The 19,319-nt window shown below is 49.6% G+C and overlaps 1 protein-coding gene across 10 annotated transcripts in view; it reads right to left on the reverse strand.

Annotated features, from left to right (window-relative positions):
• Nucleotides 1-1,665: 1,665 nt before the first annotated feature.
• DCAF4 (DDB1 and CUL4 associated factor 4) overlaps nt 1,666-19,319 on the reverse strand; it is a 29,383-nt gene continuing 11,729 nt past the window's right edge. For 9 of the 10 annotated variants that reach the window (XM_088024535.1, XM_088024536.1, XM_028088436.2 and 6 more), the window contains 13 exons: nt 19,029-19,125; nt 16,792-16,895; nt 16,217-16,374; nt 15,436-15,518; nt 14,139-14,241; nt 12,097-12,240; nt 11,126-11,175; nt 7,339-7,418; nt 5,986-6,084; nt 5,777-5,874; nt 4,735-4,908; nt 4,176-4,290; nt 1,666-2,742 (listed from right to left, as the gene is read on the reverse strand). In XM_088024535.1, the coding sequence (XP_087880661.1) occupies nt 2,549-2,742; nt 4,176-4,290; nt 4,735-4,908; nt 5,777-5,874; nt 5,986-6,084; nt 7,339-7,418; nt 11,126-11,175; nt 12,097-12,240; nt 14,139-14,241; nt 15,436-15,518; nt 16,217-16,374; nt 16,792-16,895; nt 19,029-19,117 (1,491 nt within the window). In that variant the 5' untranslated portion in view covers nt 19,118-19,125 and the 3' untranslated portion in view covers nt 1,666-2,548. The remainder of the gene's footprint in view (nt 2,743-4,175; nt 4,291-4,734; nt 4,909-5,776; nt 5,875-5,985; nt 6,085-7,338; nt 7,419-11,125; nt 11,176-12,096; nt 12,241-14,138; nt 14,242-15,435; nt 15,519-16,216; nt 16,375-16,791; nt 16,896-19,028; nt 19,126-19,319) is intronic. The other variant, XM_028088510.2, reaches the window with a different exon arrangement.

Raw genomic sequence — 19,319 nt, forward strand, 5'->3', positions numbered from 1 at the left:
AAATGCCCTAATAGATGTGCAGGTGAAGAGAAAAAAAATACTTCATCCAGACTGTGGGACATTATGTTAACAAGCAAACAGACCATGATGTTTAATTTCTTAGCTAAGTTTGACTTTTCATACAACCTATACCAGATGTTAGAAGTGACTGCTAACCAGAGATCGAGAACAAATTTGCTAAGTGTAGAATTTTTAAAGAACCACTCCCTCCCTTCTTTTTAAAAAGCCTAGGGGAAATGGAAAACGATTCTTTGACAACTGTGTCTGCCTAACAAGGAACTTGGGCCAGGACACAGGTGTTGTTTAGAAGGTATATGGGGACAGGGCCATCATGTCAGAACTCACCACTATTCTCCTGAGTAGTCCTGTTGTCTCCACTGCTTGGGGAGGGATCCAAGTTGGACAGGGTAGCCACCCATGGGCTCTCAGCTCCATAGGAACAATACAGAACTGTGGGGGAAACTGCGTTAGATGGCCAGTACCAGCAATTTTAAATTGCAGGTCCTGTAATGAACTTATATATTGTGATAACCTAGAACTTGTGGGGACAAAAGTGAGTGTTCATGGCTCAGCAGTTCTGCTTGTGTGTGGGGCAGGGACACACCACCAAAGTTGATCCAAGACTCTGCAGTGACAGTGGCCACCTGGACCCTTCAGTTATGTAGGTGTTTCCTGAGACCTCTGTGCAGGTCAGTATGCCAGGGTTGCAGATATACAGGGGCCAAATCTAAATGACTAAACACTTACGAATCTTACCATTGCTGAGGACCAGAAAAGTGCATTTACCTGGTGATTTCAAGATCATGGGCTGTTAGCGCTATACACGTGCACTGGCACCAGGCCACTTCCTGATTTCTCCACAGCACTTGCCGTGATAACATGAGTGTCATCAGCGACTGGAGGAGCCTGAGCAGCAGGGAACGTGGTCTCAAGTTTCTCCGCTGAACAGGCCTGAGATCTGAGCAAGTCAGTGTCTCTGTGCCCAGATTTCCCCACCTGTAAAGGGATGCTAATAATTTTTACATTATTCCAGCTGTGCCACCTTTATGGGTTGTTAGAAGGATCAAGTAAGATGGGGGAAAGTTCTTTATAAAATGTGAGGCACTAAAAATATTTGCTGTAACATGTAGCTCATCTATCAGATGACCAATCTGATGGTCTCATTATTTTTGTTTTTGGATTTGGTTCTTGTACTAGGGTTCTGGCAGGAAACAGAATTAACTACCACTCAAGGGAGTAACTGAAGAGTTTAACTGGCAAAGTTCCTGGGCTAACAACAGTGAGGTGCAGTTACGAGGAGATCTGCAGGGACGAATGGAGAAGCTGCTGGAACCCAGAGAGTGTGCTATTCCAACAGGGGCTGCGGCCTTGGGTGGAGGGACACAGCCACAGCCCCCCACAGCCCAGCCAGAGGGGGACCAGGGAGCTCACCATTGTAGTCCCTACAGTCAGCTTCTTGGGGCATGCACAGAGCAGGCGGGAAAGGGCACGGCGGGTCTGGAGGGCCAGGTGAAAGCTCTCTAGCGAAGCCATTAAAGCCGATCTGTCTATACCCCGTACCCACGATCTGAGTAGACGTTACTGCAGCTGGTTCGTTGCTATAGCGGACAAGCCATCAATCATGATCTTCTAAATCGTTAACAGAAGCGACAAAACATGCATGGTTCTTTCTAGTTTATTGTTTGGTAGAAAGACAGGTTCTTGAACGCTGTATAAACATCTCACAAAGTGCTTCTAGATTGCAAAAAGTCAAAGCCAATTTTCTTTGAGATGGGGCCCTTAAATCTGACATTCAAGTCACCATAATAGAAACAGGAGCTGTTATACCTAACATTCTGGAAGGCACCTCAACAAAGGCCTGCTAGGACCTGTTTAAAACCTCTAGAATCTAGAAAGATCCATCCTTCCTTTCAATGCCTATGAATGGTGGTAAAAGGAGAAAGCAAGGTCTGCTATGGATGCTGAATGAGCCTGAGAAGGCTTTTTAATGACTCCAAAATCCAGCCTTCAATCTTTATCTCTAGAGACTCAGAGAAACGACTCCCCCTCCCCCTGTCCCTTCCCTGTCTCCTCAGCTGGCTTTCTCCAGCCCACGGGCACAGCTTTCTGGGACCCAGGCACTGACTGCACTAACAGCCTCACCCAATCTCATTAAGCTTCTTAAAAGGGCTTTTGGTGAAAGCACCAGCTTTAATTTAGTTACTGCCAATCCTCAGCCCTTAGAAAAGTATTTCTTGTTTCAAAAAAAAAAAAAAAAAGGTAGGGGGGCCACAGACTATTCTAAGGAATTTAACAAGGAAATAAGTACCTTTTATGAAAAGGACTTTTGAGCTCTCTGAGCTCACAACTTAACTGAAAGAACTTTACTGAAGTGTCTCCACTGTGCTCCACACAGCACCTACTTCCCGGCAGCTGGATGGATGGGATCTGTATACACAGAGTGTCCATTTAAAATGCCCTCAGTGGAAACAGCAGTTGTGGCAGAAGTCTGGCTGCTCCTTACTCCCTTACGTCAAATCCACATCCCTCCAGGCTGTACCCTGTGGAATTAGGTGTAGGAGAAACAGTAAAGGTCCTGCTGGACAGCCATGAGCAGCCCTGGGGCTCCCCGGAAACCCCCAAGCCGAGAAGAGAAGGCCACACTGGGGATGTCAGCCTTGGAGGTGGGGTGTGGGGAGGGTATGGTTCTGAGCAGGCAGGCGTCATGGAAGCTCCAGATTCTCGTGTAGCAGTCCTGGCCCACTAAGAAAGAGGGAAGACACATGGCACATTAGAACACACAGGAGCACTTGTATACATGTGGACACGGCTTCTCATGATTCCTAAGGGACTCCACTGGAGCCAGAACACAAACTCAAATGGAAGTTATTTCTGCTGATAATATGTATTTCTTGAAAATCAAAGTCACAGGTCTCCCTGGTGCTCCAGAATCACAACTAGTCGCAGGTACTCCAAGTGACAAGATGCACTGGCTGGTGTCCCCAGGCATCCTGGCGAACAGGTGGCCACTCTGCTTCTCTTATGCCAAGGGCTGCTCAAGGGAGAGCCCAGCCCCCTGGTCTAGATGACACCCAACTGATTTCCTTTTTGTGAAAGAGTAACCAGGAAGATCTCTTCCCTTCAGTATATCCTGGGGACACACCAGGTGACAACTCTCACCAGAGCTGTTTCTGGTTTAATGGCTCAGTTTCTAAGACCAGGTAAGTCTCTGGGGCTCATAGCTGTGAGGAATGTGGCACCGAACAAGCACCGGCTGCAGCAGCCCAGATAGGCTACTGGAGTCTTCAGAGGAAAGGAGGGTAGATCTCAGGGTCTCTCGGACTTCGCTTCACTCCCTCAGCTGTGATGGCTCAGGCTGTCCAGCACATCGAGGACTGCACTAGCCCACCACCATGTCTGCCTCTCAATGGGCTCCTTTCTTTCCTGTTACCTAGAGCACAGCAGCTCTTCTGAGGTGGAAACTAGGCTTAAACAGGAAGCTAAACAGCCTGAGAAAGTTCTTACAGTGATGCTTCTTTGGCACAAAAGAAGATTCACAGAGAACAAACACATTCTGGAGGCACAGCTGCAAATCTGAGGACATGTCAAGACCAAGAACATATTCCTTGATGTCAAGGGCTATTTCATGTGTCAAACCACTGAACTTCCATGCTATCAGAATATTCTGTTGCCCCAGAAACAGCAAAATCTGCAATCAACTTGTAGCCCTTTTCAAGGGAGTTTAGTGGCTCAACCCCTCTGCTCCTATCCTGCAGGTAGGGATCCCCAGGGATGGTGTTAAGGGGACCAGGAACCAGTTCCATTACATTTACCTTAATTTCTTTTCTTAACATCCAAGGCTGGAAAGTGAGCACGAAGTGCAGGGAGCCTAAGCTTTTAAACAGGATGGGATAAAGGTCACACTGAATGCTGACCGGGTGGACACCCAAGTCTCTCAATGTTTTACTGCATGTAATTTGCCTGTTACTGAGGTGATGGTCTCCCACTAACGTGAGGACAAAGGGCTGTCCCAACTGGCGGCCGTTTGACTGCTCCTTACTAATGTGCTGTTCTATGTCCCATCTAGTGTCTCTGACCAGCAGCCCCCAGTCCCACGTACGAGGTTCTGATCTGGAGTAACTTCTCCCTCTGCCATTTTATTTGATGGGACAGAAGGAGCCCCCTTCCCCAGGTACCTGCCACCACAATTCCTTCTCCCTCGTGCACGTGCAGGGGCAGGTAGGCGTACTCATTCACATGACCTTCATACTGCCTTATACACTTGGTGGTTCTCAGGTCCCACAGCTTGATCTGTGGAAAGCACAAGGGGCCATTAGAGAGGGTCCGGCAGGTACACTAGTGAACCCAGGCAGGGCAAGGTGGTCTCCAAACACCTCTTAGGGTGAGGAAAGTCTAAATTTCAAAAGCACCAAAACCAGTTTCATGTCAGTCTACACCAGGCTGGGCTCCCAGATGGAGAAAGCAACTGCCCTACACATAGCCCACAACTCGTCTCCAGCTGCCTTTCCCCCGCCGTCTGGCACAGGCTCGCTCTCTCAAAAGATTTGATTATTTAAAGTAATCTCTACACGCAACATGGGGCTCAAACTCATGACCCTGAGGTCAAGAGTCACACACTCGTCTGAATAAGCCAGCCACGTGCCCCACCACGAGGGTCTTTGCTGAAGAGCCCTTCACCTGGCAAAGCTCTAGACCAGCGGCTCCAGTGGCCCGAGTCATCAGTGCTACCCCTACCGTTCCCGCCATGTCAGAAGCCATCAGGTTTTGCTCTTCTTGGAGGATTTGCACAGAGGTCACTGCTGAGTCGTGGAAAAGGCGGGTGGCCTTCCAGCCCTTGCCCTGATTTCGACAACGCAGATCTATGGCAAAGATCTCCCCAGAACGACAGCCATTAAACAGCAAAGGAGCCTATGGAAAGAGAATGGTTGGTACTACCTCCTCTAAGGCTGAGAGGCGTGCGCCCTCCAGAATACAACTCCTGCCTCGCCTCCCCTCTCCCAGCCCCTGGGTTAGCGGTGTGGGCGATGGTGTGGTCAGGGTTTGAGCCTCAGTACAGCTGGAAGGGTTCCTTATGAAAGGGTAAAAGAACTGGACCCCAGGTGTCTTCCAGTGTCCTCCCCACTGGCTGCATTGGCCCCTTAGGCCTCACTCTGTGAAGCTCAAGTGATGGTGCCTCATCTCCACCAAGATCCTCTGTGAGAAGCCAGGGGGAGGAATATGGGGTAGGAGAGATTAGAGATCCAGGTAAGGCTTGCAGTCCCAAACAGAGGGCAGACAGCTGAAGAAGCCTGAATAACATGCTCTGTGCTTACTGCAGAAAGCAGGTAAGCACACTCTCTCCTCCACATTTAAAGAAAGATGGCATTTTCAGTGAGCAAGTCTTTGAAATGTGGTATTGTCTAGAAGTAGGATTTTTTAAATTTATAAAATACATAACTTGAAAACTGTATGAACCTATTAAGTATGATGAATTGGGACTTAATTTATACATTAAAAAAATTACTTGTCCTGCTGGTTAATCCAAGTACTCAAGAATTGCTAACAATTCATTTAAATAGGAAGCTGTTTAAAGCCAATTTAGCCAGGCTTTTGTGAATCAGCCAACTTTCATCCAGTGCAAATATAATCACCAAGTAACCCGCTAATCCTTTCTGATGCCCTTTTTTTCCCCTGAAAAAGCGAGACGACCAGATGCCACACAGAGGGATCGTTTCAATCCAGCAAAATTTCCACCCTTGGGAAACTTTACTTGCTCTCCTCCCCCAATCCAACCAACCATGAGAGCAAACTGCTGGGTCAAGACATCACTGCTGGTCCCAAAGGACTGCCGGTGTCCTGTCACCACGTTGGTCACTAGGACCCGCCGAGATAAGCCTGACAGAGACAAAGGGGGCAGAGAAACAAGCATCACTCACAGTCTGGACAGGGGTTTGAAGCCTATGAACGTCTTTCCTCTGGGGACCCGGGGGGGCAGCTGCGGCTCACCTGTGCTGAAGCAGTTATTCGCCTGAATGTTGAGGGACCATGCACAGGACCAGGCCCCAGGGATCCGGAAACTGCAGAGCATGCCAGGCCGGTCTCCTGCTGAGGGCAACAGTGAATATAAGAGGTGGCTGCCCTTGAGGGACCTTCCCTCTGTGCTGCCAGGCCAGTGACTGCCCGATCTGGGAAACCTCCAGGAATGGTTGTTCAGAGATCTATACCTTGGCTCCATTCTGGCTTTTATGGGAACAAAAAAGACACTCAGCTGGGGTACCTGGCTCAAAAGGGGCTATTCTGAGAAGGAGCACATGAATCTTTCCTGACTTCGCAGTAGTGTTAGAACTAACTGCTGTCAGGTAGGCAGTGTGGCATCTTTACAAGAGGGTTCCAATCCCACATCACACTATTTGATGGGTGATCTCAAGCAGAACACTTTTAAAATAAGCCTTTTAATAATCCATAAAGGGCACACACCCCAAATAGAGAGTGCAACGAGTGATCACAAAGTAAATGTAACCACATGACCACCACTCAGGTTAAGAAGCAAAACATTCCAGAACCCTGATACCCCTTCCCGTTACGACCTTCCCACTCTTCCTGAGAGGGAACCACTGTCCTGGTCAGTTTTGTAAGGCAGGCTCTGAACCTCTTTGCCTCAGCTTCCTCATCTGTAAAAACGGTGGTAACACACACTCCTGCCACACAGACCTGCCTCATGATGAAATGTCAGGCACACCAGGCGTGTGCATCACGCACAGGCGAGTGTGCATCACCTCATTTAATCCTCCCTGTAACCCGATGGGGTGGGTGTTCTCTTCACAGAAGGTAAGCAACCTGTTCACGTTGGTAAGGGGCAGAGCCGGGATTCGTGCCAGGTCTGCCTGAAGGCCTGCACTCTTAGAGCCTTGACCCTTGTCTAATGGGTCCCTAAGTCTCTGAAAGACTGAAAACTTAATACTCAGAGTGCCGCCTGGAAGGAGAAGTCCGGCTGCCTTCAGGCACACAGATCGCAAGCAATGCCAGCAGCAGGTGCCAGGCTTTTCTGCACCATCTGTATGGGCAGCCCAAATAAATATTTTAATCTCTTGTACTTTTAACTGTTCTGGCTGCTGAAATGACCCCAAAGGAAGGGTATGTGGACGTGCGCACTTGCAGTCCGAATCCTGGGTTAGGTTGCAGGAATTCTCCGATAAGTGCTTCTGCAGGCTGACTTGGGCTCGCGTGGCCCGTGCTTCCCACCCCTCCTGTCCAAGCCTTGGCCATGGAGTTTACACTGTCGTGGGCTGCAGCTTCTGGAGGCAGGGACCGAGACCTCCCTCAGAGCACCTCCTCCTCCGAAGGGAAAGGACCTGGTACCTGGATGACTACTGACGAACAGCGATGCTGGGAGCAGGGTGGCACAGCCCGGAGTCTCTGCGATGCCCATGAGGCAGAGCCTGCAAAAGCTGTTAAGGATAGTCAAGTACAAGGGTCTCCTCTGGGTATCAGTACCCTTCAAGAAACTGTAACACCACGAGCGAGATTTAACACGTTCCCATATTCCATATTTAGTTTCAGATTTTTAATTTTTATTTTTTTAAAGATTTTATTTATTTATTTGACAGAGAGAGACACAGCGAGAGAGGGAATGCCGCTCACAAATGGACAAGCAGGGAGAGTGGGAAGTGGGAGAGGGAGAAGCAGGCTTCCCGTGGAGCAGGGAGCCCGATGCGGGGCTCGATCCCAGGACCCTGGGACCATGACCTGAGCCGAAGGCAGACGCCTAATGACTGAGCCGCCCAGGCGCCCCCCGAATCACATTCTAACACTGCTCTGAGTTCTGTGCCGTGCTCTATTCTTTCCACAGAGCATCTTCTACAACTCTTCCATCTCCACTGTCTTCAAGATTCATCTGGGGTGATTTTGTAGCTCCAATCTCTTCACTTTCACAGTGGAGCATGCCTTTGTATGAATATACAACTCATCTGTCTCGTCTCCCGCTGATGGGCACTTGCGTGGTTTTGGGGTTTTTTTGCTCTGCTGCTGGAATGAGCATCCCCTCCTGTTTCCCTGTCTCATATGCCATGTGTGGGAGGCTGCTTTAAGGCAGTGTTTTCTTGAACCCACGGTGCGAGTTTTATTTTTTGCTACCAAGCACTACATACACACAAAGAACTGAAACAAAAGTTTCATAAAATATTTGCTCTTACTAAATATGGGCCTCATTATTTTCTAGTCGACTTCATTAAAACAATGCCGCTCACAAATGGACGTTAACGGCCCACAGAGGGAGGTCACGCCGTGCAGTCTGGAAACAGCCTCATCTGTGCTCATCTGAACAGGTATAAACTGACACATCATCATTTTAACTTCAGTTTCCCGACTACAACCGGGTGTGCTGATGCATCGGATCACAGTTACTTGGGTTTCCTTTTCTTTGAACCGCCTCTGTCTGGGCCTTACCCACATGTCTACTGGGCTGTCTTCCAAGTGATCTGTGTCCTCTCTCTTCATAGCCAAACTTCTCTCAGAGGAGTCTGTGTTTCTCCAACTCCCTTGTCTTCCTTTCACTCTTCAGCCCACTGAAACCCAGTCATCTCCCAGTTAAATATCCTCCCCGAGGCCTCTAAGGGACTCGGTTTTTCACGCTGATTGACACTCTCCAGTCTTGACTGTGGCCACGCAGCACTGTTTCCAACAACACGCTCGGTGGTGGCCTCCAGAACCTCCTCTGGGAGGCCCCCCCCCCCGGACCTTCCATCACCTACATCGCCTGGCCTAGATCCTGAGCCTCTTCCGACTCGTGCCTCTCCTCTACCCCTGGCTCATCCACCACACCCTCTCCCCTGCCTGCAGTCTTGCAGCAGCTGCCACCGCCCCCCCCCCCGCCCCCCATCTGAGGTCTCACCCTTGCCAGCTTCTCATAAGATACTCCTCCGGGGCCACAGTCCTCCAGAACATCCCAGCACCAGGTGCCCCACCTTGCCAGAGACCTCACAGATACTACTAGACCACTTACCGCTGCCCCAGGTGCCAAGCTCCCTCCTGCCACTTCCTTCCTCTGGGAGCTCCGTCCCCTTCTTCCCATGCAGGAGTCACTGCCAGGAAGGCCACCCCGGTCCCTCCATCCCACTAGCATCCAAGTGCCCCTCGGACATCACGGCAGAGACTGAGCACCTGCTGTGCTGCCCTCTCTAGCACTCACATAGGGATGCACCTGCTCGACGGCCTTTGGTGGAACGGACACACACAGCCCTCACTGAAAACTGTAAACATCTGCAAAGCAATCAGGCAACATTCCTGGTCGTCTGAACGTGTGACGTGTGCATGTGTCACGCTGCCTTGGATGGCAGGCCCCGTGTTAAGTATCTCTAGTTAGAGAGACTGCCAAAGCTATAAACGATAACCCTGCAGCTGGGCAACCCAAGTCCTTCCTAAAGAAACCCCTTTTGCTTCTGGGTTTGGAAGGTGAGGATGTGGGGAGGGAGTCCCTACCCAGGTGCACTTTTAGTTACTAGGACTAAGATCCAAACTACCCTTACGCTTCGTGTGATGCTAATGGGACCAGTATCAGTTGGTCCTTTCAGAGGCCACAGGGGTTGAAGGGCCCAGGAGGGGCAGCCTCGGCCTAACCTCTCCCCATTCTGTGGGGGGAAATGCAGAGTACCGGGCTCAACAAGGCGCCATTCTGGTAAAGGGAGAAAGTTCCATGACCTTCAGCAGAAGCAGGGGGTGCACAGAAGCCTGAAGATTACCGAAGTGACCACCAGAGGGCAAGTGGCTGAAGAAGCTACCACAGACCACACTCTTTAAACCCAATTATACGGATTTTTATTCTCTCTTTAGCGTTAAGGAGAGAAAGCTGGGAAAATGTCATCCTGTTTTAAGATCAGAAATGAAAGCAAGGTTCTTGTTTTCTCTCCTTTAAGATCTGGTCTCTTCTGTCCTCTGGTACGATTCCAGTAACAGGTGGTCCTACCCCCCGCCCCCCCCCCCCAGAATCCCATCAAATGAAAGCCTTTCAATTTACAGGCCACACAGTTTTGTGTTTGTCTTACGTAAAATTTATAACCAGATCTCTAATGTACTTTAGGCTTTTAAAAATAGAGTGCCGTGGAACAAATTAAAAAAACCCCAACTGGTTCCGATTCAGCCATCACGTGCAGAGGACCCGTGATGTGCCAAGCACTGTGCTCAAGGTGCATTCACAGATGTTAAATAATGTTAGCCCCGGGACAACTCCCGAAGTAGGTGCTAGGTACAGTGAGTGGTCAGAGTTTTAAGAACTCAAACCATGGACCAGAGTCACGCACATGTGGCTTTGGCTCAAACCGTATTACTCCCAGAAGCACAGGACAGACTGCTGTCTTGTCCATCAAAAGCCTCCAGGGATTCCAGAGGAAGGGTCCAGACAGCCTGACACTGTACTTCTGTGCTTTTAGTAAAAGAGCCCTGATTGTTCTCTGAGAGGGCAGAGACTAGAATGAAGAGAGCTCTAAAGAAGGCTGTCTCTGGGGGCGCCTGGGGGGCTCAGTCGGTTAAGCGTCTGCCTTCGACTCAGGTCATGATCCCGGGGTCCTGGGATCGAGCCCTGCATTGGGCTCCCTGCTCAGCCGGGAGTCTGCTTCTCCTTCTGCCTCTGTCCCCCCAACCCCCGCTCATGCCCTCTCCTCTCTCTCAAATAAATACATAAAATTAAAAAAGAAAGAAAGAAAGAAAGAAAGAAAGAGGCTGTCTCTGACAGGGACCCTAGGCACAGAGCCCACACACTCATGTCCAACGCCAAAGGATTCCCCTCTCCCCTTTACTGATGCCCGCCCTCAGCCTCCCCCCACAAGAGGCCTGGCCCACCCTCAAACCACTGTAGCTCTGAGCTCCTCCTCCTTCACCTCGGGAGGATGTGGGGCTCCTGCCTAAGACTTTACCGTTCCTAACAGTATCCAGCACACAGTGACATCAATGTCACTCTGGGAACTCCGCTATTGCTCCATGGCAATCCTCATCCTCTACCGAGCTGCACTATTCTTTCCTAAAGGGTGAGATGTGCATACAAAATGGGGCAGACCTCTGGCCACTAAGATGCCACCTCACAAACCGCACAGATGCCCAGCTCCACACGAGGGCATGGCCTGCCCACCAAACCTCTTCATCTGCCAAAAGATACAGAATGTGGGAATCCAGGTGATTCAGCGAGGCCCAGCACACAGAGTTTACCTGGTGAGGAAGCACACAGCAAGAATGGTTTACCCACTTGCGGAGAGAAACAGACAAATGCTTTCCCATGGAATAACTAATGGGGATACAGACACGGGACTTCTTTCTTCAGATCTCACTCCTTTTAAAGGGGCTGGAACAGGCTCCAGAACAGGCAAGTCTCCCCTGCTCCACCATGTAGGGCCTTGAGAGGAACAGGGAGGAAGAAACCCCCAGACTTTGGTCCTCTGTCATTAGCATGGACCTCGCAGTGAGACCTCTGGTATACTCTCTGGTTTGGGGATGGAGTCTCTGCAATAGCAGGGGACAAACCTAACTCTGAAAGGCATACTGTACTCTCACTTCAACCGAAACCATTTTCAACCTGTATCCATCTTGTGGCTCAGGTCCCAAATGAACAGAATGTCACCGCTTCTTACACATGCAGTCATCACCCCCGTGGAATTTAAAGGTTGCTCCCTAGACAGCAAGCTGTGCTGTGTTATATTTATTTAACCTCTGTGTAGGTCACAGACTGGCTGAGTGACTGATGCACCAGAGGACTCCCCGCTCAAGCTACCTCAGCCCCCAGCCCAGGAACCCTGTGCTTGGCAAGGGCTCCTTCGGGTCACTTCAATCCTCCTGGAAAGAAGGTCTGTCCAACCGGTTAAAGAAGCCTTTCAAGCCTTAAGAAGTTTCACGCCTTCTCCCAACTATTGACAGTTATTTCTCTTCCAAGAAAAGAAACTCCTGAGGCCCTTTTCTTCCCCTACGGGTTCTCAAGAGCTACGACCCCATTTTCCCTGGGGAAAATAGGTACTCCAGCCCCACCTTCTTCACAAAGTTCTCTCCTCTCCTCTGAATTGGGCCAACTACAGCAGGGCCCTTGGATCCAAAGTGCAAAGGGGGCTGCAAGGCTAATTAATGGGAAAGGCAACGTACCTTCCGGTTGGTGAAGTAGAGGTTTTCGTGCATATGCACCTTGAGTGAGGGGGCCTTCAGACCTCGCAGGCTGATGACGCCATACTTGGAGCCTCCGACTTTGACATCATTCACTGTGAAGAGCCGATCACTGTTGGTATCTGCCTGGAGGGAAAAGAGACTACAGGTCACCTCCCTGGCTGAGCCAGGCGAGCTGAGCTGCCCAAGACCATCTGCCCATCTCTCTAGGATCCCATGCTCTGTGCATTTTCACGTGAGTGCGCCCACCCACGAGGGAGGACAGAGCATGGAGGTCACCTAACTTGCCCCTACTCAGCCCAGCTGTCACCCAGCAAGGCTGACAGCTATGTGGTCTCATAAGCAGGAGCAGGGCTAAGGGCAGTGAGGGAGCGCTGTCAGGAAGTCTGAGGTCTGTACAGCGACTCCACTCAGAACTGGGTTTGGAAGAGTCCCAGTGTCCACCAGGTGAACTGTTTAGATGGGCCACATGGTGACATGTAGCCATCACGAAAGCCATACACAATGTGGAAAATGCTAGTTGTACCCCTGTGAAGGGGTGAAAGGAGGAGACAAGATTGGATTCCCATTACACAGGTACTTTTCTCCCCACCAAGTAAAAAAAAAAAAAAGCAAGCCCACTGCACTGAAAAAAAATTACAACAGAAGAGACTGCATTGGGATGTCGGTTTTTTTCTCCTCACTTAAAAAATGTGATTACTAGTTACTTCAAAACAAAAACCCTGTATGTGTTTTATATATATTTATATACACATACATGGGTTTGGATGCTGGTGAAAATGTATTCACTTTGCAAGTTTACTCAGAAAGCACGTTTCCTGAAGAATCATTACAGTGACTAGAATCAGACTGGAAAAACTGATCTCTGGGTGGCAAAGCACCCTTCGAAGCCAAAACTCCAGTCCACAAAGCTAGCCAATCAGCTCGACTCTTAACTCCGGGTGACTAGGAAGGTCTCTGAGCCAGCTCAAGGCCTGTGTGAGGTGAAGCACGAAGACTGGGGGCTCGGGCCATACTGAGCAGCATGTGCATCCCTACCCAGTTTTACCGAGGAACCCCAGGGAAGGGGCTCCGGAGGAGAATGAACTGCAAGAAAATATTCTGATTCAGGTCAAATCATACCCCCAGGACCTTGGGGGAGTAAAGCCACGGGAGAGAACGTGAGTCCTGGAATACCCCTTACGTAAGGGTTCTCCGGTTGAGGTCTCCCGGGGCAAGACCTCAAGGGTCAGCTCTGTGGCTTCGGATTCTAGTCCTGTCCAGCAGGATCCAGTCTGGATCCTTCTCTCATTCTCCTTAGCCTTCCCCCAGCCTCCAGGAAGGACAGGGCTTGCAGGGCAGGCCACGACCTCCTGTAACCTCGAGCTTCTAGTCTAACTTGGTGGACTATGGGGTCCCCTGCCAACATTTCTCTGAACCCTGGGTTCAAGCAGTTGGCTCTGGCTTTGGCCTTGGCTTCCAGCCCAGGTCTAACCTAATGAAGAGAAGACTCTCTGCTCCCTGTAAATGATATGATAAAGGTGTGCCAGATGTGCAGGCCCAGAAGTCCAGGCCTGTGGGCCCCTGCTGCTCAGGTCAGAGCCAGCGAGCAAGGGAGAAACACATGGTTGCTTCTGAAGGACACTGGAGCTTCAGGTGTGGCCACCAGATAATGCCCCAGTATAGGAAGGATTAGAAGCCCCTAGTCCACTGCATATCTTTTAGTCTGTACCCAACACACCCAAGGGAAAATTACTTTGTGATAGTTCTCAGTCAATGTGTGGTGGGCCCAGGCTCTCAGATCGAATGACAGAGCTGTAGTGGGGGTGAGCATGGTCAGCACACGGCCTACCCTGCCAGCTCAGCACCTGCTAGCGGGTAGCCAGCAGGCACACACTAGAACCGTAAAACCACGGGGATACTGCCTGCTTTCATGGCACTGGCTGCCACATAATTAGCCCTAATGAAAGCCAAGGTTAAGCCACACAGTGTCAGGGGATAAAAGCTATACCTCTGGCACCCACAGGGAGCTCCCTCCCACTCACCAGTATGAGGTTAAATCGGTCGCTTGCCAAAGCGGAGGGATCCGAGCTCTGAATCTGGACCTTTTTCCTCTGCATGCAGCTCACTCGCAGCTCATGAGCTAAACTGCAGAGGGAAAGAGGGGCAGGGAGGGCATGGACACTGTGCCTAGACACCCATGAAGCAGACTCCGAGGCTCTGCCCTGGCCCACACCCTGGAGACCACCTCCCCTAGTCAGCCGACTCTCCTCCCAAGTAATTCTCAGCAAGGGAGCTGAGCAGGATCCCAAATCATCTCAATTACAGACCTCTTAGGAAAACTAAGGCCAAGAAATGGGGGACCCATCCACAGGGTCAAAGAAAGTTAGAACTAGACAAATTTGTTTTTGGATCATCTAGTACAACTCTTTCTTGAGATGAAAAGAATGTGCCTGAGAAACGAAACAGCAATGCCGAAGGAGAGCCCAATTAGTAAGAACCAGGTATGGAGACCCTTCCCTCTCCATATCACGGCCACCACCCCACTAAGAACAAAGCAGGTTTTAAGGTGAAGAGAGATCTAACTAGACCTTAACTCTTTTCCTTCTGAAGAGGGGAATAACAGGAGAGACCTGCCCTACCTACTCTGGCGGGTAACCCTTGCATGGCTGGCCTTCCCTGAAGGGGGCCCTGCTCTAAGATAAGTGCTGTGCCCCGTATGATGTTTCTTCACCAGCCCATGCACAGCAGGAGGCAGCAGAATGCAGGGCTCAGGAGCTCAGGCACTGGAGTCAGACGGATCCCGCCCTTTCTAGCTTTACCCTGAGCCAATCGCTCCATTCTGAGCCTCAGTCTCTTCTGAAAACTGGGGGAAGTACCAACCTAGCTCCCAGGGTTCTAGTTAGAATATCAGTCATCACAAGTATATGAAGTTTAGTACACATACATCCCTTTAATGCTCTCTTTTGGGTGACAACTGATTGGAACGGGAGGAGGCAGAAATCTCATGGGAATGAAGTTGTAGGACCTTCATTACAATGACAATGATTTCGAGTAATACTGAGAAAACGTCTTGAGAAATTTCTGCTGAGTTTCTTTGCCTAGATCCCTTCTCCGTCTGTGGCCTCCTGCAGGAGACTCTTCCCTTGCTCTAAAGGGAAATGATTTTCTCAGGGCTGGTTTTAGCAGAAGGGAGGCTATGCTTCTCCCCCCACCCCCACCCGCAACTGTGAGGACTCCTCAGAGTGGTTATGTGCTCTATCCTGACTGGCTTCTTGGACCATGGAAATAAGAAACAGGAAAAGAACATTCATGAAAAAGCTTCACGAGGCTTTGTCTTACCGGCAGTAACTGGTGACATTGAGAAAACCGAGCTTGCTTTTCTGTAGCAATGAAGATGCATTAAAGCCCATTCTGGCTATTTTCTAAATAAAACCAAAAAGATTCAGTGAAGTTTTAGGTTATGGGATAATGGAGAATGTTTCTAGTTTCATAGGATCTAATAAAGAAGCAGGTGTACTAAGTTGGCAGAAATTATATGTATAGAGATCTGACGGTCTCCTCTCCTTGGCAAGAGGAAACGTCCGTCACAAGAAAGCACATGTGAGCTGGAAAGTTGGCCTGGTGCCCATGTCTAAGCGCCCCATCAATTTACCTGGGGAGCCAGGTGAAGAGATGAAGCCACCCCACTAGTGAGCACAAGAACCGCACTGGTCACTCGGGTCTTCACCATGCTTTCTGTTCGACTTGGGGTGACCCCAGAGCCCCCATAAACCACTGAAAGGTCCTGGCATTTAATCCCCAGAAGGGATACAGGAAATCCTCATATCCACACACCTTGGTTTTCTATTTAAGATATACAGTTACTGAAACTCTATCATACCAATTCCCAAGATTCCTCTGGGGAAGGACAAGATGTAAGAATCCCTGATGGAACTTCGAAGGTAAGAAAAGGGGCGGTGGGAGATTTCTTGCCTGTTCTCAACAGAATCTCTTCATCAGACCCCTATGCGGGGAGCTCAATGCCACATTCCCTCAAGTGCACCATGCTAAGGGGCATCTAGTCGGCACCTCCCATCACCAGCGGAGGGGACAGGGTGGCCACCAGGAGTGCGGAGCCCACCTTTTTCTGCTTGTCTTCTTCCTCCAGTAGCTGCAGCCTTTTGCTTTCCATCTCCTTCTGCCGGATGCCCTCCTTTGTGAGGGGGTTGCAGTTGTTATGTCCAGGGAGCAAGCGGAAGTATCGTTTCTTTTCAGGGTCAAAGTAATACCCTGGCAGATCTTTTAGTCAAAAGAAATGAAATCCATTTCAACTTAGAACACTGCACGGACCCACCTCTGAAGGATCCCAGGGGCCTGTCCACCCCACCCCACAGACGTCTGTCTGTTCTGAGGGGCAGGAAGTGGGCTAACGTTGTTAGTCACCATCCTGTGTCCATGGGGGGAGCCGTCTGCCTCAGGATCCCCATTCCTGACACAGCCAGGATGTTTAGTTAGTGTTTCAATTTGCTCCAGAATTTCCTCCAAGCCGGGAAAGGGCTGGTGACCCACATGGAGTGTACCCACGTGCAAGCGAAGACACACAGGGCTAAGAAGGGCAGCCCAAGCAGATGTAACCAGATGATGAGGCGGGACGAGGTTTCATCTTTCCCCACAGGCAGGGCCACAGGAGGTCTACTGTCCAACAGACGGCCTCACCTGGCACGGAAGAACTCCCCGCTGTGCCGGATGAGGTCGATGGGGCCTCGTCATCGCCAACGTGGCCAGAATCCCGTGAGCTTTGCCGTGTTACTGAGTTACCCCTGTTGACACACAGTCATAGTAACTCACAGTGAACGGCTGGAGTCCTAGTCATTCTGTGACCGTAGGGCCCTACAGGGGTCAGTTCAGGCAGTTCCATGGCCTTCACCCCAGCCCTCTGACCCTTCTGACTACCTGGGGAGCCCTGACCTCTCCCTTCTCCTTGAAGGCAGTTTACCTACTTCAAATATACAAAAGTTAGGACAAGGTTCTGGTTCCTCATCCTTAACAGGATGTGTGTCACAGCGAGTCCCTTTCCTTATCTCCTCACTTGAGCATTTTGTAAGGTCTTTTTGAAATTTCCAGATGAAAAGAGGAATAATCTTTGCCAATAAGAATATTACCAGCTGGGCTCATTTGTCAGTTCAACAACAGTTACAAGGTCAGGTGCATTTTATTCTTTACTGGATTTAGCAATACAAAGGGTTTAAATTTTACTTGGGCATACCACCTTACAGATGGAGAAACGGGGGTTCAGGGCACAGAGGTGATTTGCTCAGTTAATACCGGGATAGAGCCATGGTTTAAACACTTGATTTGCAAAGCTACAAGCAGCTTCTGTGGCAATTACAGGCTGAAGGATATAATGACAGAGCAAAACACCTAATTTTAGAATCCTGACAAAATGTGCTTTAAAATCAAGAACCTCCTCCCCATCCCCTCAAAGGAATACAAATTGAATTAAGTATGCTGAAGGAATGAAAGAACTTTCTCTTTTGTCTGTAAATACTAACCGTACAGTTTCAGAGAAAATTATTTATTCTCCCTTTTTATGGCCTAGAGCTTTCTGAGGCAGCTCATGTGTAATCAGCAGCAAGAGGAGGAAGGATTAAGTGTCACAACAAATGTCTACATTTCTAGTCCAAGGACTGCTGCTCCATTCTTTCCACACAGAGCCCAGAAGGTGGCTGCCCAGCGTGTTTCCACATGACTCTGCCAAAGCAGAGTTGAGACTCTCTTCTTGCACAGATCACATTTTGCTACACATTGTACTCTTGTGGGAAGGCCTGGGGCCCAAAAAATATCCATGGTTCTCCTTACAAAACACACAAACATTGGGCACTGTCCTGATCGTTCTACAATATGGGTCAAATCTGCGACTCTGGCTTAGAGTAATAGATTTTATTCTGCCCCTAATGAGGCCCACCATGTATGAAGGGCCTACTCAGAGCCAAGCAGCCCATCAGAGGCTCTCCATGCAGTATTGCAAACCTCGTTAAGTATTAGCTCTCTTTTGTATAAGAGTGACTCACAGTGATTAACTTGCCCAAATTCATATAGGAGAAGGCAGAATGTCAAATCTGGACCTCCTAATTCTGAAGCCCCATTCTTTCCACAACATTTGGCTGGTTTTTGTTACTGTTTAGGTTCACCTGTTCTAGAGAAGCATCTTGGTATTTGTTATCTTCTGACCCTGTACCTAGAAATCTGTCCATTTTAGGAGGGGGTCTGAAGTGTGGAAGAGTTTTGAAATTGGCATGTGGGCCTCTTCTGGTGCAAAGACTTTTGCACGAAGGAAATACAATCTAGTCTCAGCACAAGGTAACCTGCGCACACCAAGAGAGGACACTTCCTCACAGTCCAGGGCCAACAGGACTTCTGGCCATAAGAACAGTAAGTTGAAAGTGGAAAATGTTTGCTCTGGGGACTTCGACTCAGTATAGACTAGGTTTTACTTTCTAAGCAAGGCAGTGGGTACATGATGTTCACTGTATTATTCTGTATACACTTTTGTGTTTATTAAATACAATATGATATATTTATTCTTTCTAAGGATTTAGGTTGAATTAATGAAATTAGGTCTCCAGGAAGCTATTTTCATTGGCTGGGAAAAAAGGGAGAGAGACAGAAAAAGTGTACAAACTAGAAAAATAGCTTTCCAGTTCTATCTGACACTGTCTACTCCTAAGCCTCTGGCTAATGCTCTGGCCAGAGGTCATGGTCACTCTGAAGAGAAAGAGCGTGGCCATATCTCCTCACTACTCCAAGTGCGGCAGGCGGGCTGACTTGCAGCAGCAGCCGCCCCCCTCAGACCCTGCGTTGCGGTGACAGCCCTGGTGACTCGTGCACCTGAGGCCACCGCGCACCTGAAGGGCCACCACAGGGCTCGAGTGGTCCTGGGTAGCAGCACTTGCCTCTCATCAGAACCCTGTTGTCTGAACCGAGGGTTCTGCTGGTTGCTCCTTCTCCCATGTCTTCTATTCTGCCAGCTGTTTTTGTGCATTTCTTCTCCTAAAAGAGAAAAAAAAGCAAGTTCACATGCAAATGTGTGTGTGGGCGCACGCGCATGCACGTGCTTTTCTGTCTGCTTGATAGCTCCCTCACGCTCAGAGCTAGGCAAGGGAATGGCCCGACTTGGGTTCTCACCAGAGCCACCACACCATGCCTCGCCTGTAAGGGCTGCCTCCAGGTGGAGACAGCGATGA

The sequence above is a fragment of the Eumetopias jubatus genome, unplaced genomic scaffold (genome assembly GCF_037043125.1).
Source record: "Eumetopias jubatus isolate StellerSeaLion01/CBP00866 unplaced genomic scaffold, mEumJub1_p1.0 scaffold_7, whole genome shotgun sequence".
Lineage (NCBI taxonomy): Eukaryota > Metazoa > Chordata > Mammalia > Carnivora > Otariidae > Eumetopias > Eumetopias jubatus.